The sequence below is a fragment of the Cyclopterus lumpus genome, chromosome 6 (assembly GCF_009769545.1).
Source record: "Cyclopterus lumpus isolate fCycLum1 chromosome 6, fCycLum1.pri, whole genome shotgun sequence".
Classification (NCBI taxonomy): Eukaryota; Metazoa; Chordata; class Actinopteri; order Perciformes; family Cyclopteridae; genus Cyclopterus; species Cyclopterus lumpus.
In genome coordinates this window covers 23,957,367-23,983,691 of record NC_046971.1, presented here as the reverse complement: position 1 = coordinate 23,983,691, position 26,325 = coordinate 23,957,367, and the positions used below count along the sequence as shown (strand labels likewise).

General features: G+C 44.0%; 2 protein-coding genes across 3 annotated transcripts; one reads left to right on the top strand and one right to left on the bottom strand.

Annotated features, from left to right (window-relative positions):
* Positions 1-15,492: 15,492 nt before the first annotated feature.
* poglut3 (protein O-glucosyltransferase 3) lies at positions 15,493-20,059 on the top strand. 2 transcript variants are annotated; one of them, XM_034535786.1, is made up of 6 exons: positions 15,493-15,846; positions 16,141-16,338; positions 16,799-17,082; positions 17,193-17,397; positions 18,191-18,423; positions 18,634-20,059. In XM_034535786.1, the coding sequence occupies exons 1-6, from the start codon at positions 15,609-15,611 to the stop codon at positions 19,072-19,074; spliced, it is 1,599 nt and encodes a 532-aa protein (XP_034391677.1). In that variant the 5' UTR covers positions 15,493-15,608; the 3' UTR covers positions 19,075-20,059. The 2 variants fall into 2 exon arrangements, with proteins under 2 accessions (XP_034391677.1, XP_034391678.1); XM_034535787.1 differs by having other exon boundaries at positions 15,502-15,846; positions 18,227-18,423.
* A 936-nt stretch (positions 20,060-20,995) lies between these two features.
* rep15 (RAB15 effector protein) lies at positions 20,996-21,949 on the bottom strand. The gene is made up of 2 exons (XM_034535211.1): positions 21,671-21,949; positions 20,996-21,597 (listed from the first exon to the last, which is right to left on the bottom strand). The coding sequence occupies exons 1-2, from the start codon at positions 21,947-21,949 to the stop codon at positions 21,052-21,054; spliced, it is 825 nt and encodes a 274-aa protein (XP_034391102.1). The 3' UTR covers positions 20,996-21,051.
* Between the last annotated feature and the right edge of the window lie 4,376 nt (positions 21,950-26,325).

Genomic DNA, 26,325 nt, shown 5'->3' with positions numbered 1-26,325 from the left:
AGCAACCCAGAGGGGAACACGTCAGGCATAGGCCTGCCTGAAAAGGTTTTGAGGTGGGTTTTGAGGTGGGTTTTGAATAAAGTGATAGAGTCAATGTTTCTGATGTCAGGGGGGAGGGAGTTCCAGAGGCGAGGGGCAGAGCGGCTGAAGGCTCTTGACCCCATGGTGGACAGACGAGCTGGGGGGACAGTGAGGTTGTGGATGGCCTTGAATGCATGGAGGAGGATCTTAAAGTCAATGCGGTGTTTGATGGGGAGCCAGTGGAGTTGTCGTAGAACAGGGGTGATGTGAGAGATGGAAGGGGTCTTGGTGATGATGTGGGCAGCAGCGTTCTGGACCAGTTGGAGTTTATGGAGGAGTTTGTGGGGGAGACCAAAGAGGAGGGAATTACAATAATCCAAGCGGGAGGTGACAAGAGAGTGGACCAGGATTGCGGCGCTGTTGGGTGTGAGTGAAGGGCGGAGGCGGTTGATATTTCGGAGGTGGAAGTAGGCAGACCGGATGGTGGTGTTGATGTGAGTGTGGAATGACAGTGTGCTGTCGAGGACGACACCCAGACTCTTAGCCTGAGGGGAGGGGGAGACCGAGGAGTTGTCTATTGTGAGGGCGAAACTGGGATGCTTGGTGAGAGTGGACTTGGAGCCGATGAGGACAACCTCGGTTTTATTGCTGTTCAATTTGAGGAAGTTTGAGGTGAACCAGTTTTTTATTTCCTGTAAACAGGCACAGAGGGAGGGGGGCGAGGAAGTGGAAGAGGGTTTGGAGGAAACATAGAGCTGGGTGTCGTCCGCGTAACAGTGGAATTGAATATTATGTTTGCGGAAAATGAGTCCAAGTGGGAGGAGGTAGATAATAAACAGGATAGGACCAAGGACAGATCCCTGGGGAACACCGGAGGAGAGGAGGGAGGGATGTGATGTGAATGATTTTAACTGAATGAACTGAGTACGGCCAGAGAGATATGAGTGAAACCATGAAAGGGGTGTATCTGAAATTCCAATGGAGGCTAGACGGTCGAGGAGGATGGTGTGGGAGATGGTGTCGAAGGCGGCGCTCAGATCGAGGAGGATGAGGATTGATAGTAGTCCAGAGTCAGCTGCCATGAGGAGGTCATTTGAGATCTTGATGAGGGCGGTTTCTGTGCTGTGACGGGGGCGAAAACCGGACTGAAACTGTTCATAGAGATTGTTGTTTGAGAGGTGAGCCTGAATCTGAGATGCCACTGTTTTTTCTAAGATTTTAGAGAGAAATGGTAGGTTGGAAATGGGACGGAGGCAGAGGGGAGTTGGAAGCAGGAGAGAGGTACAGAGACGGGGGGGGGGGGGGGGAACAAAAGTAGAAGGACAGCTGGACGTATGAGGGGTCAGTTGCTGATGAATGGTAGTTATTTTAGTGTTAAAAAATGACATTAGGGAGTTACAGTTTTCCGTGGAGTAGAAGTGAGGGGGAAGGGAATCTGGGGGGCGGAATGAATTGTTGACCACAGAGAAAAGGGTCCTGGTGTTCCCAGCACCAGCAGTGATTTTGTCAGTAAAGAATTGTGATTTGGCTGAGGAGAGGGCATCTTTGTAGAGGAGGATGTGGGCATGGTGCATCTGTTTATGGATCGTGAGTCCGGTTTTGGTGAAAAGCCTCTCCAACTGACGACCCTTGGCTTTCAACTGGCGGAGCTGAGGGGAGAACCAGAGGGCAGAGTGGGGGAATGAGACAGTCCGGGTTTTGAGGGGAGCAAGTGAGTTCAGCAGAGTACGGATACTATCATTGTAAAGATTAACCAGATGATCCAGGGTGTGTGGGGGGGTGATGATGGGGAAACTGTCAATGCCTGTTGTGAGGTCAGCCAGATTAATGTTTGTGATGTTGCAGAAGGATATGACACGTAACTGTTTGTATTTGGATAATGTTAAACTTAAATTAAATAAAATGAGCATGTGGTCTGAGATAGGGAGATCGACAGCAGAGCAGTTGAGGGGAGTGACACCAGAGCAAATGACCAAGTCCAAAATGTGACCTTTAGAGTGGGTGGGGAAGTGAATATGTTGAAGGAGACCAAAACTGTCCAAGCAAAAAGTGAAGTCCTTAGTGAGGGGATATTAGTGTTGTCCATGTGAATATTCAGATCGCCCAACAGAATGATGTTGGGAGACAGTGAGCAGATGTGTGTGAAAAGTGTGGTGAATTCATTGATGAAGTCCTTGTTTGGTTTGGGTGGGCGGTAAATGTTGAGTAAAACGGTTGGAGTAGGACCATTCAGCTGTAGAGCCACAGATTCGAATGTCTGGGATTTATTCCTACTAAATTTCTCAAAGAGGTTATTGGCACTGTAGGGCCCAGTATTTTATTAATTATAAATAGCTCCTTAGCAAGTGGTACTTTCTCATTGATTTTTAAACATGCAATCGTACAACCTCTTTTAAAGAAACCTAAGCTTGATCCTTCTGTTGTTTCCAATTTTAGGCCAATTTCAAAACTTCCATTTTTATCAAAAGTTTTAGAAAAAGTGGTCTCAACACAACTCCTAGAGTTTATGAATCATAATAACATATTTGAGAAATTTCAGTCAGGTTTTAGAGCACTTCATAACACAGAAACTGCCCTCTTCAAGGTAACTAATGGCCTCCTTTTAGCAGCAGACAGGGGGGAGAGCGCAGTTTTATTCTTTTAGACTTTAGTGCAGCTTTTGATACTGTAGATCACGCCATTTTAATCGATCGCCTCAAAACCTGGTTTGGCATCAAGGACACTGCACTTGGCTGGTTTTATTCTTACCTTTTAGAAAGATCGTACTCGGTCACCATATGTAATCACTCGTCTTCCATGACTCACATTACCTGTGGTGTACCACAAGGTTCAATTTTAGGTCCACTTTTATTTTCTACCTACATGCTTCCACTCGGCCAAATACTCCAGCGACACAACGTATCTTTTCATTGCTATGCAGACGACACACAGATATACCTTCCGCTGGGACCTGGTGACCCAGAGAGCCTGGCTGCTGTCTTAGATTGTCTCTCTGACGTTAACTGCTGGATGGCACAATATTTTCTTTTTTCAATTCAATTCAGTTTATTTTGTATAGCCCAATATCACAAATTACAAATTTGCCTCAGAGGGCTTTACAATCTGTACACATACGACATCCCTGTCCCAGGACCTCACATCGAATCAGTAAAAACTCCCCAAAAATAACCTTTGACAGGGAAAAAAGGGAAGAAACCTTCAGGAGAGCAACAGAGGAGGATCCCTCTCCCCGGATGGACAGAAGCAATAGATGTCATGTGTACAGAATGAACAGCATTTACAAAGTTACATAAACACATTACATGAATATGACAATGTATGAATGGAACTCCAATCCATGAAACAGAAGGAGGTAGGTCATTTTCTTCAGCTCAATAACTCCAAATCAGAAGTCATATTATTCAGTTCCCCAAACAATAACATCAGTCTCATCAAGAGTCAACTTGGTCCCCTGGCTGCTTATTTAAAACCTGTTGCCAGAAATGTTGGTGTAATGTTTGACTCTCAATTAAATTTTGAATCACAGATCAAAAAAATTGTCCAGTCCTGCTTCTTTCAATTAAGAATAATCTCACAAATCAAACCCATACTGTCACGCTCAGATCTCGCAAAAGTCATTCATGCACTCATTTTCTCCAGACTCGACTACTGCAACTCCTGCAAAAATCCATCTCCCGCCTCCAACTAGTCCAGAATGCAGCAGCTCGGCTTCTGATTGGTTTTAACAGACGGCATCACATTACTCCTGGCCTCTCTCCACTGGCTCCCTGATCATTTTAGAATTGATTTTAAGATGTTGAAGATCACTTTTAAAGCACGCCTGGGTCTGGCCCCAAGCTACATCGTTGAAATGTTAGCCCCAAATGAGCCAGCTCGCAGCCTTAGATCCTCCGGTGGGGCCCTTCATAGTCGTTCCAAAGTCAAGGCTTAAATCAAAGGGTGACCGTGCCTTTGCCATCAGAGCCCCTCGACTTTGGAACGACCTACCTGAGGGGATAAGGCTTGCAGAATCAGTAACTTCTTTTAAATCACTTCTTAAAACCCATTTTTATATTCCATTATTGTGTTCATTGCCTATATGGCATGGTCTCCTTTGCCTCCTGTATTTCTGAAATGCTTTTTGCCTTGCTTCTATGTAGAGCACTTTGTAAACCCTGTTTTTGAAGGTGCTATATAAATAAAGTTATTATTATTAATAAATTTGAGTGTTTTCACAAGATACATTTTTTTTTCTCAAGCTGACACAGAAAACCCCAAGACAGGTAAATGAGATTAGACACAAGGGAGTGGTGTTGAAGGAGCAGAGTGAACTCCTGTACATTTGTACTCGCTGACTGAGGATGTATTTGTGTTGAGAGTGGCATTTTATTCACCTGACCTGGGCTTCTGCTCCATGTAGGCATGCATTGATAAAACTAGTTGTGACAGAAAACCAAAGATGGAAAGCCAAGCTTTCCTAAAACGTTCTAAGTCCTGGGCCAACATGTGTGACTCTGCTGTTGTCTTCACAGATACACAGCAGTTCAATCATAAAGGGAATGTGGACGGGGCTCCGCGTCTTGTAAAGCTTTGTCTCATAGGTCAGACTTTCACAATGAGCTCTCTGACTCAGGGAGACGGTAACTCCTGTTAACACCCAACACACCAAAGCACACTTATTTTCTTTTATTTAGCTTAGATGAAGCCAAATACACAGAGAAAGCATGTCATTGATGTATTTTGTTTCTATGAATGCATGTGCAACAGTAACAGCTTCGTCTGCATTTTGGACAGTTTGTCCCCATACAGCTGAGCTGTGTGGTCTGTGTGGCAGTAGGCTGACCTTGGGACACATACTTTGGCTCAGTAGATTACTGCAGGTAGTTTGGTTGTGACAATGAACACACCACCCACTGCCTGCTTTGACTGTATGGTAATGAGTATCCCCTCACACAGCAGTCGTGACCATTGTAATGTGTGTGGTAGTGATGAGGACCACTGCTGCTCTGCTCTCTTTCTGGGTTTGGATAAACACTGGCATTAATGCTGCTCCAACAAGTAAGTCATAACCCATCCTAGTCTTTAATGCATAATTTATGCAATGAATGTGTGAAGTCTGAGAAGATTTCATCCTGTCTGTCAGGTTCAAAGTGTGGGAGTCATCAGGTGTGGAGCCCGATGGGTCACTCTCTGAGGGTGGTCGGGGGGGCCCCAGCCACATATGGATCACATCCATGGCTAGTCAGTGGTCTAACCTTCTTCTCTGAACATTCTTTATGTTACTGTGTTGATCTTTTTCTTTGCTTTTCCTCTTGTTGAAGTTCAGCCCTGATGGCTATCACTACTCCTGCACGCAAGAGAAAGAGTTCATCTACTGAATCTTCACTGTGTTGACGTACACTATGCAGTCATGTGAACTTCTCAGAATAGTTATGTATTTATTTGCATGAAAAGGTTGCAGTGTTTCCTCCACTTTGACACAAAGGCTACACATAAGCACGATCAATATTCTTTTGATTATTGGTGATTTGGACACAATTATATTGATTATCATCTCATCTTACATGTGTTCATCCACACTTGCGTACAATATTGATGTTGTTCAAGCTACATTTTTTTGTAACAAATCTTTTTTGTAAGGCTGGCATGGCAAGAACAAATGTAGCAGAAGAAGCTCATTCTTTAGCCACGCTAGCAGGTGTCATGTAAAGCAAGTCCGCTACACGATCAGGTGTTTTGGAGGAAGGTGGAAGAAGAGAGACTGGGTGTATTCTTTACATGAAGAGGATTGTGATTTGATGTTAGTTTAACTTACCTATGCTCAGGTTTCCCTGCAGAACAGCGGCTCTCATTTCTGTGCAGGGGCCATCCTGACTGACCGCTGGATCATGACCGCTGCACACTGCTTTACATCACTCTCAAAGTAATGTTGTTACTCCCCTCGATGCTGGTGCTGTAGGTTTATTTTATGAATACTACAAGGTATCTAAATCTAAATCTTTTCTCCTCTGTCTAGAGAGTTTCTCAGTGGTGTGAGAGTGATAGTGGGAGAGTTTGACCAGACTGTAGATGATGAAGAGGAGCAGGTCTTTCTTATCAAGTCTGTTTCAGTCCATGAGAATTATCATCATGCTTTGCCTTTGAGCTATGACATAGCTCTGATGGAGTTGGATCAACAGATTCTATTGGGCATGTTTCCATCTTGACAATTAGTATATTTACTGTTTCTCTGATCACGTTTTGTTCATTTGCTACTGTGGGATTTTTTCCACAGGAGCCCGTGTCCAGCCAATATGCCTGCCTTTGCCAAATGAGAGCATTCAGCCTGAAACCAGTTGCATTGTGGGTGGATGGGGCAGGATAAAGGAAAGTAAGTCATTATCTCACCCCGAGCAAATACTGTTAAAGCAGATAAGCTTTTATTTTTGTAATACTCTACTTTCCTGTTTCCTAGAGGGTCGTCTTCCTGCGGTGTTGAGAGAGGTCCAGCTAGAGTTGGTGGACCAAACCACATGTAATTATGTCCTTCAGACTGTAATAGGTTCAATCTTTAACCAGCAGAGAGCAGCCATGACAGTTCTGTGTGCTGGCCCAGAGAGAGGGGGGAAAGATGCCTGCCAGGTAGATCTAAACTCCATTTATTCACCATGAATCAGTCATCACTTATGAAGATATATTATTGTTCAGTAGCTTTATATAGCATTCCCAGTGTTTTACTCCTCCCTTATTCTCTCTCCAGGGGGACTCGGGGGGGCCTCTGGTATGTTCGGCAGGGTCAGGCGGCGGCCACTGGGTTGTCCTGGGTGTGACTTCCTGGGGGAAGGGTTGTGGTCGGGGCTGGGGAAACAACAGCAGCCTCCCCCCTTCCAGGAGAGGATCTCCGGGGGTTTTCACTGATGTCAAGTTGCTGCTGCCCTGGATCAAGATTAAACTGAGAGGGTAGATTAAGATTAAACAAGGCAGGCTTCATAAACACATTACACAATGGTGACTGTTTACATTTATCTATGTTCACCCATTGTTTATATCTAAGGTCTGTGATCACATGATCACAGTTTGTTAGGAGAAGCCAATGCTCAAATGACCATCAAGTGACTGTCAGATGGCCCTTGAGAAGTATTGAATGTCTGCGTTGCGATGTGTTACATCGTCTGTTGACATGCAGCTTCTATTTGGTATATGGAATTGTGTTTATGAAGCTCTCTCTAACCATCAGATGCAGTCTTCTTTTAGCTCAGGTCTGGTCTCCACTGTGATCTAACTTAGCCTTTCTGTTGTACTCCTGTATTTTTAGATTTATGTTGATTATGCTCTCATGTTTATATATATATATATATAATATTATATTTTTTTCTTAAATGTAAGGCTCTTTGAGTTTACATGTAATGAAATGTGCAATGTAAATGATAATTAGCACATAACTAGAGTACAAATGAGAAAGTTAAGATGAAATATTAATAGCAGAGTGGACAGCTCTAAATATATTGGGGTATCTTCTTCCCCATCCTTAGACCACTGTCTATGTGGAGCCCTTAACGCATGTGTGCCACACACAACAGTCAATAATAACGACAATATCCAGGTCTCTAACAAATCCTATGGTGTGTGGGTTTGTCTGTGTGTGCGTGTGTGTGCCTGTGAATATAGTTTGTATCGAGTGCTAGCAGAAAATGTTGATGTATAAGTACACCAGCAGCTCTAATTCATCTATATTTCATAAAGCGTCTGTGATGTACACTGTACTCTATGTGTGTGTGTGTCAGAACTTTGCACTTTGAGAGATGGGCCTGTAAAGAACAGTGAGGGGGAACTCAGACACCCCGCGTTCCCTGGTGATCACAATGACTACAACCAGTGAGACAGCTTTGATATGGACTGGTTGTAACTGTGATCTAATATCCTTTATTATTCCCATCAGCACAAAAAGAGATCAATGTAATGTTCAGAATTCTATGAAACACAAATGTTTGCCTCTTAGTTGAATGTAAAGAAGGAAGAATGAATCAATAAATCCTGTGTTAAATGACAGTGATATGGATCAATACTATGACTGTGTATCTTTAGGTTGTGAGTGTGTGTCTTCAGGTTGTGTGTGTGTGTGTGTGTGTGTGTGTCTTCAGGTTGTGAGTGTGTGTCTTCAGGTTGTGAGTGTGTCTTCAGGTCATGTGTGTGTGTGTCTTCAGATTGTGTGTCTTCAGGTTGTGAGTGTGTGTCTTCAGGTTGTGAGCGTGTATCTTCAGGTTGAGAGTGTGTGTCTTTAGGTTGTCTTCAGATTGTAAGTCATAAGGTTGTGAGTGTGTGTCTCGAGGTTGTGAGTGTGTGTCTTCAGGTTGTGAGTGGATGTCTTAAAGTTGTCTTCGGGTTGTGAGTCATACAGTTTTGAGTGTGTCTTTAGGTTGTGAGTGTGGGTCTTCAGGTTGTGAGTGTGTCTCTTCAGGTTGTGAGTGTTTGTCTTCAGGTTGTGAGTGTGTGTCTTCAGGTTGTGAGTGTGTGTTCTTCAGTTTGTAAGTCTTCTAGTTGTGAGTGTGTGTCTTCAGGTTGTGAGCGTGTGTCTTCAGGTTCTGAGTGTGTGTCTTCAGGTTGTGAGTCTTCAGGTTGTGAGTGTGTGTCTTCAGGTTGTGAGTCTTCAGGTTGTGAGTGTGTGTCTTCAGGTTGTGAGTCTTCAGGTTGTGAGTGTGTGTCTTCAGGTTGTGAGACGTCAGGTTGTGAGTCGTCAGGTTGTGAGTCTGTCTTCAGATTGTGCGTCTTCAGGTTGTGTGTGTGTGTGTGTTGTCAGGTTGTGAGTCTTCAGGTTGTGAGTGTGTGTCTTCAGGTTGTGAGTCGTCAGGTTGTGAGTGTGTGTCTTCAGGTCGCGAGTCTTCAGGTTGTGAGTGTGTGTCTTCAGGTTGTGTGCGTGTGTGTGTCTTCAGGTTGTGAGTCTTCAGGTTGTGAGTGTGTGTCTTCAGGTTGTGAGTCGTCAGGTTGTGAGTGTGTGTCTTCAGGTTGTGTGTGTGTGTGTCTTCAGGTTGTGAGTCTTCAGGTTGTGAGTGTGTGTCTTCAGGTTGTGAGTCTTCAGGTTGTGAGCGTGTGTCTTCAGGTTGTGAGACATCAGGTTCTGAGTGTGTGTCTTCAGGTTATGAGGCTTCAGGTTGTGAGTGTGTGTCTTCAGGTTGTGAGTCTTCAGGTTGTGAGTGTGTGTCTTCAGGTTGTGAGTCTTCAGGTTGTGAGTGTGTGTCTTCAGGTTGTGAGACGTCAGGTTGTGAGTGTGTCTCTTCAGGTTGTGAGTGTGTGTGTCTTCAGGTTATGAGGCTTCAGGTTGTGAGTGTGTGTCTTCAGGTTGTGAGTCTTCAGGTTGTGAGTGTGTGTCTTCAGGTTGTGAGACGTCAGGTTGTGAGTGTGTCTCTTCAGGTTGTGAATGTGTGTCTTCAGATTGTGTGTGTGTGTGTCTTCAGGTTGTGAATGTGTGTCTTCAGATTGTGTGTGTGTGTGTGTCTTCAGGTTGTGAGTCTTCAGGTTGTTAGTGTGTGTCTTCAGGTTGTGGGTCGTCAGGTTGTGAGTGTTTGTCTTCAGGTTGTGAGTGTGTGTCTTCAGGTTGTGAGTGTGTGTTCTTCAGTTTGTAAGTCTTCTAGTTGTGAGTGTGTGTCTTCAGGTTGTGAGCGTGTGTCTTCAGGTTGTGTTTGTGTGTGTGTGTGTGTGTGTGTGTGTGTGTGTGTGTGTCTTCAAGTAGCAAGTTTTCAGGTTGTGAGTGTGCATCTTCAGGTTTTGAGTGTGTGTCTTCAGGTCATGTGTCTTCAGGTTGTGAGTGTGTGTCTTCAGGTTGCGAGTCTTCAGGTTGTGAGTGTGTGTCTTCAGGTTGTGTGCGTGTGTGTGTCTTCAAGTTGCGAGTCTTCAGATTTTGAGTTCAATTCAATTCAATTCAGTTTATTTTGTATAGCCCAATATCACAAATTACAAATTTGCCTCAGAGGGCTTTACCATCTGAACACATACGACATCCCTGTCCCAGGACCTCACATCGAATCAGGAAAAACTCCCCAAAAATAACCTTTGACAGGGAAAAAAGGGAAGAAACCTTCAGGAGAGCAACAGAGGAGGATCCCTCTCCCCGGATGGACAGAAGCAATAGATGTCATGTGTACAGAATGAACAGCATTTACAAAGTTGTGCGTCATTACATGAATATGACAATGTATGAATGGAACTCCAATCCATGAAACAGAAGGAGGTAGAGAGGAGGCGCATCAGCAGGGCCAACGCGGGAGGCCGGCTCACCAGGCATCAGACACCTCCAGGTCCAATGGACCCTATAAGATGTGAAGTCACAACGACTCCGGAGAGGAAGCAGAGTTAATAAGGTGCAATGGAGAGATGTAAATTCATCCATAAGGAGAGAGTGTGTGTCTTTAGGTTGTCTTTAGGTTGTAAGTGCGCGTCTTCAGGTTGTGAGTGTGTGTCTTCAGGTTGCGAGTCTTCAGGTTTTGAGTGTGTGTCTTTAGGTTGTCTTTAGGTTGTAAGTGTGTGTCTTCAGATTATGTGTCTTCAGGTTGTGAGTGTATGTCTTCAGGTCATGTGTCTTGAGGTTGTGAGCGTGTGTCTTCAGGTTGTGTGTGTGTGTGTGTGTGTGTGTGTGTGTGTGTGTGTGTGTGTGTGTGTGTGTGTTCAGGTAGCAAGTTTTCAGGTTGTGAGTGTGTGTCTTTAGGTTGTAAGTGTGCGTCTTCAGGTTGTGAGTGTGCATCTTCAGGTTTTGAGTGTGTGTCTTCAGGTCATGTGTCTTCAGGTTGCGAGTCTTCAGGTTTTGAGTGTGTGTCTTTAGGTTGTCTTTAGGTTGTAAGTGCGCGTCTTCAGGTTGTGAGTGTGTGTCTTCAGGTTGCGAGTCTTCAGGTTTTGAGTGTGTGTCTTTAGGTTGTCTTTAGGTTGTAAGTGTGCGTCTTCAGGTTGTGAATGTGTGTCTTCAGGTTATGTTTCTTCAGGTTGTGAGTGTGTGTCTTCGGGTTATGTGTCTTCGGGTTGTGAGTGTATGTCTTCAGGTCATGTGTCTTGAGGTTGTGAGTGTGTGTCTTTAGGTTGTCTTTAGGTTGTGAGTGTGCGTCTTTAGGTTTTGAGTGTCTTCAGGTTGTGAGTGTGCATCTTCAGGTTTTGAGTTTGCGTCTTCAGGTTGTGAGCGTGTCTCTTCAGGTTGTGAGTGTGCGTCTTCAGGTTGTGTGTGTGTGTGTGTCTTCAGGTTGTAAGTCTTAAGGTTTTGAGTTGTCGTCTTCAGGTTGTGAGTGTGTGACTTCAGGTTTTGTCAGTCTTCCGGTTGTGTGTGTCGTCAGTTTGTAATTCTTGTGTATATCACTCAACACTACTGATATCATGGGGAATTAAATTGGCCTAGGCTAGAATATACCCAGGGTATAATCTAGCCTAGGCTCCTTTAACCCCAGGTATAGTCTGGACTGGGGGTATACTATGGACTGTTCCACCGGAACCTCACATCAGTTCAGTAAAACACCCCCAAAAAACCCTTTAGATCTTTTCTAGTCTTCGACCACTCCAAGCGCTTTCACATTACTTGTCATAGATCGTAGGCACAGATACGGGGAGCAATTTTGCCCAAGAACACAACGACATGGGGTAACGGAGCCGGGGATCGAAACACCTGCTGCACTGAACCACAGTTGCCATCAAGATCAATCTCCTGAGACACAGCAGCACGGCCAGTGTTATGGCCACAAAGCGTTTGTGTTTATTTCACTCTAATCCCTCTATGATATTCAACTCTGGAGAACTATTCACTGCCAAAGTATTAATTTATCAAGTTAGTCATTTCCAAATGTTTTTGCCAGTGATGCTCTTATAAGACATTCAATTCAATTAAATTCAGTTTATTTTGTATAGCCCAATATCACAAATTACAAATTTGACTCTGAGGGCTTTACAATCTGTACACATACGGCATCCCTGTCCCAGGACCTTACATCGGATCAGGAAAAACTCCCCAAAATTAACCTTTCACACAGAAAAAAGGGAAGAAACCTTGGGTTGCACAACGGAATTCAGATTGGAGTCCCTTTTTGCTACAGGACAATCACAAGTGACTCACCAACTTAGTGGAATATAACATGAGAGACCACACACATGTATGCATGCCCACTTGTGTCATTGTTACATTTAGGGCATGGTTAAGCACATACATTATGGAGGGCAGTGGTTCCTAACCTGTTTAAGGTGTTGCAACATTATTAATAAAGGGAAGCAGAAAAAAACAACTTTTCATCCTTTATATATCTAAAAAGTTTTTAAGTAAAACACTCCTATGATGATTGATCACAAGTAGACAAGATGAAGCAGAGTTGTAGTCTTACACCCTTCTCTGCACTTCCATTCGAGCAGTTACCCACCCTTAACCTTAACTCTATAGAGACTGTGTCGGTCCCACAGCCACTTAAATTAACTAAATCAAAAGCAACCAGAAGAGGAGTCATACAAAATAACCTCATAAAGGTTAACAACAGCGCAACAAAACAGGTTAATTAAATGTGGACTCCTAAATATTAGATCTCTGTCATCTAAAGCTGTATTAGTAAATGATTTAATATCAGACAATCACATTGATTTATTATGTCTTACTGAAACCTGGCATGAAGAATATGTCAGCCTAAATGAATCAACTCCTCCAAGTCATATTAATACTCACATTCCTTGAGGCACCGGCCGAGGAGGTGGAGTAGCAGCCATCTTTGACTCAAGCCTATTAATAAATCCTAAACCTAAATTAAACTAATCTCATTTGAAAGCCTTGTTCTTAGTCTTTCACATCCAACTTGGAAAACATTACAGCCAATTATATTTGTTATACTGTACCGGCCACTAGGTCCATATTCAGAGTTTATATCTGAATTTTCAGAGTTTATATCAAGTTTAATTCAATTCAATTCAGTTTATTTTGTATAGCCCAATATCACAAATTACAAATTAGCCTCAGAGGGCTTTACAATCTGAACACATACGACATCCCTGTCCCAGGACCTCACATCAGATCAGGAAAAACTCCCAAATAATAGAAAAAACCCTTTCACAGGGAAAAAAGAGAAGAAACCTTCAGGAGAGTGTTAAGTTCAACCGAAATTCTGAGCTTCCCACGCTTTGAAAGATGTCCTGAGACCAGTAATTTAAAATATAAAGTATTTAATAAAAGTATAAGGATCATAAGCATATATTTCTGTCCCAGCCGGGCGCGCTCACGTGTCGTTGGGTCCACAGTCTATAATAACGATTTATATGAATCAAAATCTGTTAAAATAGTTAACTGTCTACCGCCTTCACGTGAGAGGACAAATGCCACGCCTTACAGAGTTTCGAAAGGTTAAGTACAATCCATACACTGAGCATAAAGCTTCTCTATTGGTTAGTATCAGGTATGCATGCATATACCTCAACTACACAGCATGCTATTTGCCTATCAGTACAAGGAGGCGGACTTCTCTAAGCAATAAACCACAATGCTACTTCCCTTATCTCTTCCCTTTTGGCCCTAAACAGTAAGATGGGCTCCTTCAAAATAAATGCCTATCTTCCAGTCTCTTAGGGAGACTACTACTTTGACTACGCCTCCTTGGATCAATACATTCCATTCATACCTGAGTCATCTTTATAGTTATGATAACCATAAAACAATCAGCATACAGTTACAATAATACTTATTCAGTGACTTTACAGTAACATACTTATACAGTGACTTTTCTCCCATGTTTCCCACATTCCTTCAGAATATTCTTCATAATATCCCTTATTGATTATCATATTTTTCTTATGTATTAATTTAAAACATGGACTTTCCTATTTACATGTGTGGCCAGCCTCCTGCCACAGAGGCAGGAGGCCGGCCCACCAGGCATGAGGGATTGCGAAAGATACCAATGAGGTCTGGCCCCATGAGACGTGAAGTTGCAAAGACTCCGGGGAGGAAGTAGAGTTAGTAATGTGCAATGGAGAGATGTAAATCCATCCATAAGGAGAGAGAGAAGAGGAGATAGGAGCTCAGTGTATCCTAAAACGTCCCCCAGCAGCCTATAAGCCTACAGCAGCATATCTAGGGGCTGGACCTGGAAAGTCTACTCTTAAATGAAGTGACTGTGTCTGCCTCCCGGACTGAAAGTGGAAGCTGGTTCCTTAAAAGAGGAGCTTGATAACTGAAAGCTCTGGCTCCCATCCTAAGACTATAGAAACCACAAGTAACCCTGCATTTAGTGAGCGCAGCTCTCTAGTGGGGCATGATGTGCTTCATTAAGCAGCTGAAATCGTTATCCTCCCCTGGAGAAAAAAAAGACTAAGTAGATCATTTCATATCTAAAATAATTCTTTATTTGAAGTTATCATGTATCTGAGAAGGATATATCCTCTTTTTGGCTCTACTCACCCTTCACCTTCGAACATCCCTCTGCTGGGGCACAGTGGAAAGAAAGACAGCAACAGTGTTCAATAGTTAGAATTTAGAGATTAAGTGAAAGCCAGGCTTCTCTGGTGAAAAAGTCATATTATAAGCCACATTATGCCAGCACAGTAGCAGGATGGATGGATGTGTTTTCATTCTGATTCTATACAAAAACAAACAGCTGTGAGTTGTTCAAATCTGTTTCTCTGATGTTGAAGATTGATCTTTCTCTCTCTTGTCTCGTCCTCAAGCTTGGAGCTACAGTTCAGGGTTTGTGACCGATGACATGATCAAGGAACACCTCCCTGCTCCCTCTACTGATGTCCTAGTTGTCCTGTGCGGTCCTCCACCAATGATCCAGAAGGCATGTGTTCCAAATCTGGACAAGCTGGGACACAGAACAGAATTTTTTTTTTGCATACTAATGTTCTGATTGACGACAACGCTTGTTCATTCCAAGTGATCATCCGATTATTAACCAAATAGCACTGTATGATTTAATGGTACATTGTTCATCTAAGCATGTGTGATTGGGATGTCAATAGAACTAAGTCCAACAACATGTGCAATCAAATGGGTACAAATACTGCCATCAAATACAGAACATCACTGACACTTTTATAGTGTTTCATCCCTCAATCTGTCATTGCCTTTTGTACAATCCAGTCGCTTTTAAAAAATCTCTTTTGGCCAAGTGTTGATTTTAATACTTCATGCAAAACATACAACATATGATTGAAATATGTACAATATACGGGATCTGTTTTCAGAGCTGTACAGTGTTGCACAGGAATCTGTTAAATTGACAGTATGGTGCCAAACCCCAAAATAGCAAGAATAATGCAATTACATCTAAACAGCAATGGTCCAGGATTAAAAATGTATATGTAATGCATCATTCATACTAATAATACAAATACACTAACTAAAATGATGGGTATCATAACGGAATTGTCAAATAGCATCAATGACACCAACAGATGATGTCGAAATGCCTCTTAATCCAACATGCTCGTCTGGTAACATGGCGGAGGGCTCCGCAACAACTGAAAGTCGGGCGTCACAATCCCCAAGTAACATTTCCTACATCCCGTGGAGGTATACCGGAAATGGGCGGGTCTCTCTTCACCAACATGTCGGCATAGGAGTTTTTATAAAAACTTTACTGTCCATATTTAATACATTCAGCCGTTTAACTGTTCGCAGTTGAAGGAACATGGTGTGTGAGCGTAGCGTAGACTTCGTGAAGCCTTTCCGGGATGGTTTAATCATTAAGTTGGCAGTTGTGCTGGTAGTAATCAGCATAACGGGGCTGGTATCTGCCTGGGAAGGAATCAGCTCAGAGAGATGTCTCATCTGGGGTCCGGGGCTGAAGCCCGACACGGTTCTACCGGTCCGCTACTTCTTTATTCAGGCAGTCAGTTCCAACGGAGAAAACCTGACTTTGTCTCCAGGTAAACTGTTGGATTCCCGTGACGCTCCGAGAGGGCGCAGCGAGCTCGTATTCTTCCCTTAACTAACGATGTGTGACCTTTTGTTGTGAACGCAATCCACTGATGTAGCTAGTTAGACCGGGCTCTGCTCGTGTTATGATGGCGAGACGTGATGAGTGGAATGACCCTCACTCGTGGCTCACTGGGCCTGGGAGTTAGTCGCAGTGCTCCTCGGTCAGCGAACTACAAAGAGCCGTCGTGTTTCTGGGCAGCTCATACAGGTCACTGACATGTTCTGTACATGTGTTGCTTAAGGTAAAGACACATTTCAAGTGAAGATAAGTCCGCTGGACAAGCAGGAGCACTTCCGTATCCACGCCCCCCCACCCCTGGACCGAGGGGACGGGTCCTTCCTGGTGAGGTACCGACTCTACGGCACGGTGCTGAACGGCCTCATGGTGGAAGTCCTCCACCAAGAAGCTGCTGTGGCCAAGTCGCCCTATACCATCCCAGGTTCGTGTTGTGTCAGAACCCGTGCTGGGTGGATAGAAACCTAGCACGGGTTCTTTGTATTTATATTGTCTGATATCACAGAAAGGGTTTAATCTGTGCAGCACACAACACCACTAGCTACATAATCTCTCCTCCAGACACACTAAAGGGCTAAAGAAGCCTCATTGAGTCGGACATTTTCATGCTAATCCAATTGATAAATTTGTTTTGTGTCGAATTTGAACCTATCCTTCACTACACTGCACCCCCCCCCCCCCCCCTCAATAAAGCACAATAGGGGCTTTTTAATGTCCACACTGTCTCAGAAACCTGGCCACCGCTTCATGGACTACGTTTCATTCCTCGTCTCATAACAAGAGTGTAACACCACTATTTGTTCATAAGTGGAAAATCAAAACAGTCAAATGTGATGAAGCAGGACACACCTTGGGTCCTCATCAGTGTCCTGTCTAACACTCAGGTCCAGTCTATCATGAATACTGCGACTGTCCAGAGCCCAATGCTTCCGTGTGGAAGAGCACCATGCAGTGTCCCGCCGAGGAACCTCAGGTTGTGGCGGACTTTAAAGCTTTTCCAACATTCGACCTGCAGCGTCTCAGATGGGAAGTGCCTCACAGATTCGCCAACAGAGGAGGCCTCATTCACTACGCCATCATCAACAACCAGTTGTACCGCCGCACGCTGGGGAAATATACCGACTTCAAGATGTTCTCTGATGAAATGCTGCTCTCTCTAACCAGGAAGGTAAGCTTGTAGATGTCAAGGATACATGGCCCATTTACTACGTGGGATATGTTAATACTATGTGGCATCACTTGGTTGCTGATTTCAGTCTCCTGGGATCTTTAATGAAGGTGAGGGTGCCTGATGTGGAATTTTACATCAATGTTGGCGACTGGCCATTAGAGACCAGGAAGGCAGATGCTGTTCCAGTCTTGTCGTGGTGTGGCTCTGTAGACACACGGGACATTGTCCTCCCCACCTATGAGGTCACACACTCCACCCTGGAGACCATGAGAGGTGTCACCAATGACCTGCTGTCCATCCAGGGAAACACAGGTAACACACACACACAAACACACACACACATACACACACACACACACGCACCTTAGCCATGGTGAGGCCTGCAGTAGCCCAGAAGTGAAGCTCTGGTATTGGATTGAATATCTGTCTGTGTAAATTACCCATCATCTATGAGTTCATATATTTGTCCCTGTGCTACCCTAAACAGAGTTGGTCTTTAGATCCAGACTTAGATTTAGACTGACAAGTTTCAATATTAAAACTGACGAAGACTTATTTTTATTTCACATGCAAATTCGTCCCCCAAATCTAGAATCCTGCTTGTAGCTGACAGCAGCTAAAGCTATGCAGACTCTTCTTTGTACAGTACCATAGGCTCTTGATGAAAGTCTACATAGTGCCACACTGTTTCATGATTTGTTGAAGCTTGAATACTGTGGTTTGAACTTGGGCTGCACTATATTGGTGACTTTGTAGACACACAGGACATCCAAATGTAGACACACGGGACATCCTACAACAAACACCTTTAGTTGCTGCACATTAAATGAAGGATTATGTTTGGCTGCCGGCTGCAACGCCGGCACACACAATGTTTAGGTTGAGGTCACCTAGACACAAAAACATGTGGAAAAAGGCTTTAATGTTTCCTAGCACAAGTATAGCCCTGACCATATAAATATACTTTGTATGTACTTTCATATAAATATGAAAGTACATACAAAGTATTCTATTGATATATTCAACTGTAAACTTAGCTCAATGTAATATTCCCTGTCATATATCTAGTTGATTATTACCTTCTCTGGACCACACATCGTTACAGTTTCTTTGGGGGTAACATCTGGACCACTTCCTCCAGGGCCTCCGTGGATTAACAAAACAGACAAGGCGTTTTTCCGTGGCCGGGACAGTCGAGAGGAGCGTCTTCACCTGGTGTCTCTGTCCAAGAAGAGCCCTGAGCTGTTGGACGCAGGCATCACAGGATGGTTCTTCTTCAGAGACCGGGAGAAACATGTCGGCAAAGCACCGCTTGTTGGATTCTTTGACTTTTTCAAGGTAAGGAAACATGAACACGTGAATGAAATTCACAAATTTGCTTTTGTCCTGTAACTGCAATGTATTAATGAAGTTGAAGATAATAGTAATATATTATTTATTTGTTTTACTTGTGACGTGTTCATCTACTCTTGTGCATCCCTTTTTAAAATAATGAAATGCACTTATTTCAAGAATAACTTGATATTTAAAATGGTTTTACTCTTTTAGTACAAGTACCAGGTGAACATGGATGGAACAGTGGCAGCGTATCGGTTTCCTTACTTGATGCTGGGGAACAGTCTGGTTCTGAAGCAAGACTCGCAGTATTATGAATATTTCTATGGCCACCTGAAAGCAGGCACTCATTATGTTTCCGTCCAGAGAAACCTGTCAGACCTTTTTGACAAAATCAAATGGGCCAAAGAGAACGACGCCAAAGCACAAGAGATGGCTAGAGCAGGTCAGACGGTGGTCCGCGAGCTACTGCAGCCCATCAGACTGTACTGTTACTACTACACAGTGATGCACATGTACTCTGAGCGGCAGACAGGACAGCCTACACAGCACGCAGACATGGAGCTGGTGCCTCAGCCCAACGACCACTCTGCTGTGTGCACATGTGAGCGTAAAATCCCTGAAGAAGAACACAATATGAAGGATGAACTATGATGGAATCAGCCGTCTCTAATTATTTCCTGACGTGTAAAGGGAGAGGGTAACTGAATGTATCTGATCGTCACAAGAAAATGTGAATTTCATGGTTTACAATTAGGATTACAATTCTGGTTTGTGCCTTTTTTAGTTTGGATAGTACAGGACGTTTGAGGAATAATTTAAAGGGCCGGTGTGGAGGATTTAGGAGATGTTCAGTGTATACCAACCTGAAACTCAGAACTGTATTGTTTTCAATACTTGAATGAGTCCTTCATACCTTAGATCTGCCATGTTTCTACAGTAGCCCAGAACGGACAAACTAAACACTGTCTGTCTTGAGAGCCTTTCACCGAGAGGGCCACCGTAGTTCAGACACACTCATAAAACCAAAGTAACATGAGCTGCCTTTTGACTTCTTAAAGTCACATTACTGCAGTCCTGTGAGTGAGCAGAGGGGTACTCAGCCACAATCTGCAGCCACACCACTGGATGCCACTAAAGGAAGCACCTTTTTAAACTAAAAACTCCTCAGCCATTTCAAGACCAGGCTGCAGGAAATTGCTCTCAAAATCAGAATGCTGCTTTGTTTTTAATACTGTGTGTTGTGGTGTTTTTTGTACCTTTTTGTAAAGCCCTGGTTGATGATTTAAGAAAGTGAGGATAAAATTACTGTTTTGTAAATATGCCTTTTGCATTGGATATTTTGTAAACAGTATCATCTTAAAATAAATGTATCTGAAATAGATTCTATTTTTTACAGTTTACTGGAAAGATCATAACCAACCCTTTTAAAATATTTGCAGATTCGTCCATTTTTTTGTTTTTTTTTCCCCCACTGTATGTGTGGATGTAACGTTACTATGGTAACATCATTCAAACTGTATTTTAATGGACAGGAAACATGAAGACAACATATTTTGTATTAATGTATTCATCCTTTCAGAATTTACTGTAAATAAAAGGATTAACGTTTTTGCACAAACGCTACAAAAACGCTACACCCAGCCTTCATTGTCAACTGTTGCAATACACATTTAAAGAAAACAAGAATGAACCTCAAGCAGAGCCGATTCAACAACAAATCCTTCCATACAAATTTCTGTTTAATCCAACAGTAAATTAGGGAGCTCGAGCTGCTCATTGGCAATATGCAAAATATCCCATTGAAGAAGGCCTTGTTTATTGTGAACAGTCATCTGTGTTTTCAATGGAATGCAGCGAAATAAACTGACTGACCTCTGGACTGACACATTTAATCATTTTAATTTACTGCTTTCTTTGAAACACTGTAGACTGATGACAGGTATGGAGTTTCCTTGTAAATCACATGTACAGCAGTTAGTAAAAACAGGAAATGGAAAGCAGCCATCATTGTTATTTATTACACTTGTGTTGGACCAGTCAAAATGACCACTGTGAGAAGGTTTTGTTTTTGTTTGAGACAAATTGGTTTTAGTGGTGGTTCTTAGCCAAACAAATGGTGATGTTGGTAGTAAAAAAGAATCCACTTATTCTTAACTTAACTTTTCATTTTCCTTGTATTGCCATTATGTAGTGTAGTTCTCAGTAAAAAGCACACTGTCAATATATCACAGGAAAATAAAGACAACTGATTAAAACTCACATTCACACCCTGTCTAGTTACCTACTGAAGCTTGAGGATTGTGTTCTGCTATTTTAGAAATGGTATGATGAAACCTTTTTATAGATTGTGTCAACGCAGTATGTTTGGTTTCATTTTTTAATGATGTGTTCTAAGGTGATGTGTTTGAAAGGATTAAGTTGTTAGAAAAAGTTTTAAAAAGTGAACTGACATTCTTGTAAGAAGCACCATGAACACCTTAAAGATCGAAAATTACCACAAAATTCAACATAGTATACGTCTGGAGGTTGTTCCTCCAGAGATGCACCAAGAAACCCCCAATTTCTACCACACTAAGTTTTATTACTAAATCAAGGTATTGGCTATTCAATATTTTGAGTCACTCTGGTTCAGCTGAATTTAATCATGAGAGTGAGAGAGTCTCCCTCTTTCTTGGTGACAATGGCCTGCATCATTCCTGAAGGTGTATATAGATACCTCGAGCCTTTGAAGAAGTTCTCGATAAAAGCTCTGTCAATCTTGTCACACTTCCCGATGGCAGCCTCAAAGTTGTTGCTGAGGACGCCGTAGATATTGCCCGTATCGCTTTTCTTCCCCAAGAACAAGAAGAGGGCATAGCAGTCCTTGCCAACGGAGGTGCAGAAGTTCACCAGCTTCTCGTACATGGTATTGTTGCTGGACTCCTTCTGGGCAATCTGGACGGACTCGCTGCAGGCCTCCGGGTTGATGCCGTCCTCCTCTGCTTCCTCCTTGTCCTGCAGGTGTAAGACCTGCACGGCAATCTGGATCTGAGGGTTCTTGGTAGGCTTCTCCAGCATGGCCCAGACCCAGTCGGCCCCCAGGAGGATGCGCTGCTCGGGCGTCATGGCCGTGCAGTTGAAGGTGTCTGTCATGTTGAGGCTGACGCTCTGAGTAATGTATGTCATCAGAAAGACCTGTTGGAAGAAAAGATGTTTTAAAGACCACTAAAAATAATATTTTTTTTCTTTGCTGTAGAAAGTTACCAACCTGGGTGAGCACCTCAGGGCTCGGGTGGAACTTGTCCTCTGGGTCTTTGAAGAGGAGGTATTCTTGAGTTCTAGATGAGGCGGCAGTGATGCAGTCGTTGAATAGAGGTATGAAATTGTTGGGTTTGGCCTTTGGGGGTCTCAGTGTGGAGAAGATGCTTGGTCGAGGGGTCGTGTTCTGATCATTGGTGGGGCGGCTTGGGAAGCGGTGCTTAAAAGAGGCAATAAATTGGGAGTTCTGGAAGGAGTTAGAAGAGGGTTTGCTGGTGGACTGGCCCATGGTGGACTGATGATGGAGATCACAGGGCGGTCTCCCTGATACACTGAAAAGGTTAGTGGAAAAAGTTGATTCTAGTATTTTGAGGTACATCTGTATTAATGATGTCCTGCCATATGGATCCATTGCTACAGTCTTTCATTTAGCGGTGAACAAATATTTATCTCTTCATACTGTATATAACAAATCTACCAATTTTCTGCCACTTATGTAATGCACAAAAAAAGTGGGAATAACATGGTCCGATATCTATAAAAAATGAAAGCTACTCACCAAGATGGGTCTGGAAGTTTCTGTAGTTCCAAGTCCAAAACCTGCCTTCCGCGCCTGTCCCCTTACCTGCTGAGATACACGGGTGTGTGTAGTGCCGTATGTGAAGCTCAGTCTTCAGTCTCCTGACGTGTACAGAACTTTCAGTAGAAAAAATACTAATTTCTATCCCAGCTTTCCTGCCAACAGTGTTAACACGGGTGTGGTGTCTAACTTGTCACATTTTAGGTAAGTCAACAAAAAAACAAATTTTCCCAGTTAACTGGGGTAAGCCTGAAGGGTTTGATGGGTAAACACTGGGTACTTCACTGTCTCTTTTCAAAAGGAAGCACAAACGAGGACCTGAAGGTTGGCTCTCTATTGTAATGTCACATTAATGAGGATGAAAGGGCAGTTTCACTTCACATTCGTAGATGAGGCTGGCTGGATGGTTAGGAAGGACTTAATCAGACATTTATTAATCTCATGACCAATAGGACGTAAGCTGTAGGATCGTCCAATGGCTTTACTCTAGGAACTGTACGTGTTTGCATTAGCCTGAGGTTACCTTACTGACATCATTTTCTGTTTTCCTCTGAAGACTCAAAACCCCAAAACAACCATCCCTGTTGTATCATTCTGCTCTTATGTGTGCACTCATGCATATACTTTGTAAAGTAGGTTGTCTTGCCTACATGGACAGGGCCAGTTATACAGTGCTTAGAAACAGTGCTGTACATTATTGAACAATGTGGGAGAACAGGTTCAAATGATTCATAGTTTGTAGTGATACCAGACCGAATAGTTCTATCATTTTATTTCATTGTTAAAACAACACAGTTCTTTTGTGCAAAATACGATGATATATTGGCCAACATTTTCATTTATTTCTTAACATAAACACAATAACATAAATAAATACATTGAGATAAGGATTCCTTTCAGCCCCAACTCCTAAGAAAAATGTTTGTTTCTTTGGCTGCTAAATGCTCTCCCTGTGTTCACTAGTCTCTAACTGTGTTTCTGGGTTGATGAGAGAAGACAGTGTGAACCTCATCACCAGAGCTGTGGGCCATAAAAACAAAACACTAAGCTGTAAAACAGCTGATGGGAACTGCGGAGTGAGAATTCTCCGTGTGTTCAACTCTACAAACGACCCTTTCCACATCACCAGTGGTGGCTGGTGGAATTTTTTTTTGGTTGGGCCATTCAATCAATTTCAGCAAACATCCCAGTATGATTCAATGCAAAAAAAGTATCAAACACGCATTTCTACTTTGTAGTTAAATATTTAACATTTATTCCAACACTGACATAATAAGGACATCTTATTCATACAATTCAGTTTATATTATATATATAATATTCAGCATAATATGATATATAAATACCATCTAATGTAAATATACTATACATATCATAAATATATTATAATAAAATATAAATATTGTATAATATAAATCACATATATATATAAAATATAATAGAACATGTTTATATATTAAGATGCCCCTATAAACCTTGTTAGGGTTAAAGTGTGCCTGTTTTTATCCACCTCCTCATTGTGTTTCTACACCGCAATCCTGTGTCTGTCATCCAGCTGGTAGAGACGTTCACTTTGCCCAATATGGCAGCTTCACAGAGTTATCATGTGTGTCCTGGTATTCTCATGTTTTCTTAATTCTACCGACATGCTGGATCTGTCCCCGTTGATTTGACCGGGTCGGGTCCTGAGAAGTGCTCGCGCTCTCGCTGGCCGACAAGAGCGCACAGCTTTTGGGCCAGATGACTTTGGCCCAAAAGCTGAACCTATTTTATGTCGCTGATTGGCTAAATTGTATAAGATAAGATAAGATAATCCTTTATTAGTCCCTCAGTGGGGAAATTACAGGATATAATCATAGATCGTATATCACTCATTTATATCTTCAATCAGTAATAGGCTAAACTGCTTCTTAGACCCGTCTCTTCTGGGCCAAAACGATTCGGCCCCAGCTGCAGACAGGCCGAGAGGACTTGCAAGAAATGCAGGAAAAGCATATATTTTGCGCAGATATCCTATTTTACAAATATTACTGGGTATATTCCATATCTCCAAAACACAAATATTGACAATTTGTATAATTTATAATTATAATTCATATTATAATTATAAATTATATTATGAATCGCCACCTTAACGTGGTGGAGGAGTTTGAGTGGCTCAGTGATCCTGGGAGCTATGTTGTCCGGGGCGTCAGCCCCTGGTAGGGTCTCCCAAGGCAAACAGGTCTCGGGGGAGAGCCCAGACTAAGAGCGGTTCAATAAACCCTGATGAATAGCAGCCCACGGATTGTAGCCACCTTGCCCGGACAAGGGAAACCGGGGCACCCTCCCGGAGCCAGACCCAGGAGGGGAGCTCGTCGGCGAGCGTCTGGTGGCCGGGCTTTCGCCCATGGGGCCCGGTCGGGCTCAGCCCGAAAGAACAACATGGAGCAGCTGTCACCCTGTGGACCCACCACCCGCAGGGTGAATTATCGGGGTCGGGTGCTATGTAGACCGGGCGGCGGGCCAGGCGGGAGACCTGGGCGGGCCGATCGCCGGCAGCATAGACTAGCTCTAGGGACGTGGAACGTCACCTCACTAGCGGGGAAAGAGCCGGAGCTGGTGCAGGAGGTGGAGCGGTACCAGCTAGATATAGTTGGGCTCACCTCCACGCACAGCATGGGCTCTGGAACCAAGCTCCTGGAGAAGGGTTGGACTTTGTCCTTTTCTGGAGTTGCCCAGGGTGAGAGGCGCCGGGCGGGAGTGGGGATACTCACGAGCCCCCGGCTGAGCGCCGCTGTGTTGGAGTTTTCCCCGGGGAACGAGAGGGTCGCCTCCCTGCGCCTACGGGTTGCGGGGAGTAAGGCTCTGACTGTTGTTTGTGCTTATGCACCGAACAGCATTTCGGAGTATCCGGCCTTCTTGGAGTCGGTGGGAGGGGTCCTGGAAAGGGCGCCGCCTGCCGACTCCATAGTTCTCCTGGGAGACTTCAACGCTCACGTGGGCAATGACAGAGAAACCTGGCGGGGCGTGATTGGGAGGAACGGCTTGCCCGATCTGAACCCGAATGGTGTTTTGTTGTTGGACTTCTGTGCTAGCCACAGTTTGTCCATAACGAACACCATGTTCGAACATAAGGTGGCTCATAAGTGTACCTGGTACCAGAACACCTTAGGCCGGAGATCAATGATCGACTTTGTAATCGTATCATCTGATCTGCGGCCGTATGTCTTGGACACTCGGGTGAAGAGAGGAGCAGAGCTGTCAACTGATCACCACCTGGTGGTGAGTTGGATCAGATGGCGGGGGACTCGGCTAGAGAGACCTGGCAAGCCCAAACGTGTAGTGAGGGTGAACTGGGAACGTCTGGCAGAGGATCCTGTCCGGGAGGTCTTCAACTCCCACCTCCGGAAGAACTTCTCACAAATCCCGAGGGAGGCTGGGGACATGGAATCCGAGTGGACCTTGTTCAAAGCCTCTATTGTGGACGCGGCTGCTCGGGGCTGTGACCGGAAGGTCATCGGTGCCTGTCGTGGCGGCAACCCTAGAACCCGGTGGTGGACACCGGGGGTGAGGGTAGCCGTCAAACTGAAGAAGGAGGCCTTTCGGGCCTGGCTGGCCCAGGGGTCTCCTGAAGCAGCTGACGGGTACCGGCGGGCCAAAAGGGCTGCAGCGACGATGGTCGCGGAGGCTAAAACTCGGGCATGGGAGGAGTTCGGGGAGGCCATGGAGAAGGACTTTCGGTTGGCCTCAAGGAAGTTCTGGCAAACCATCCGACGGCTCAGGAAGGGAAAGCAGGGTCTACCCCAGGCTGTTCTCAGCAGGGGGGGGGAACTGCTGACCCGGACTGGGGACATCGTCGGGCGGTGGAAAGAGCACTTTGAGGAACTCCTAAACCCGGCCAACATGTCCCCCGGAGAGGGGGCAGCGCCGGAAGACTTTGGGGTGGATTCACCCATATCCCTGGCAGAGGTCGCTAAGGTAGTCAAAAAGCTCCTTGGTGGCAAGGCGCCAGGGGTGGATGAGATCCGCCCTGAGATGCTGAAAGCGCTGGACATTGTTGGGCTGTCTTGGTTGACACGCCTTTTCAGTGTCGCATGGGGGTC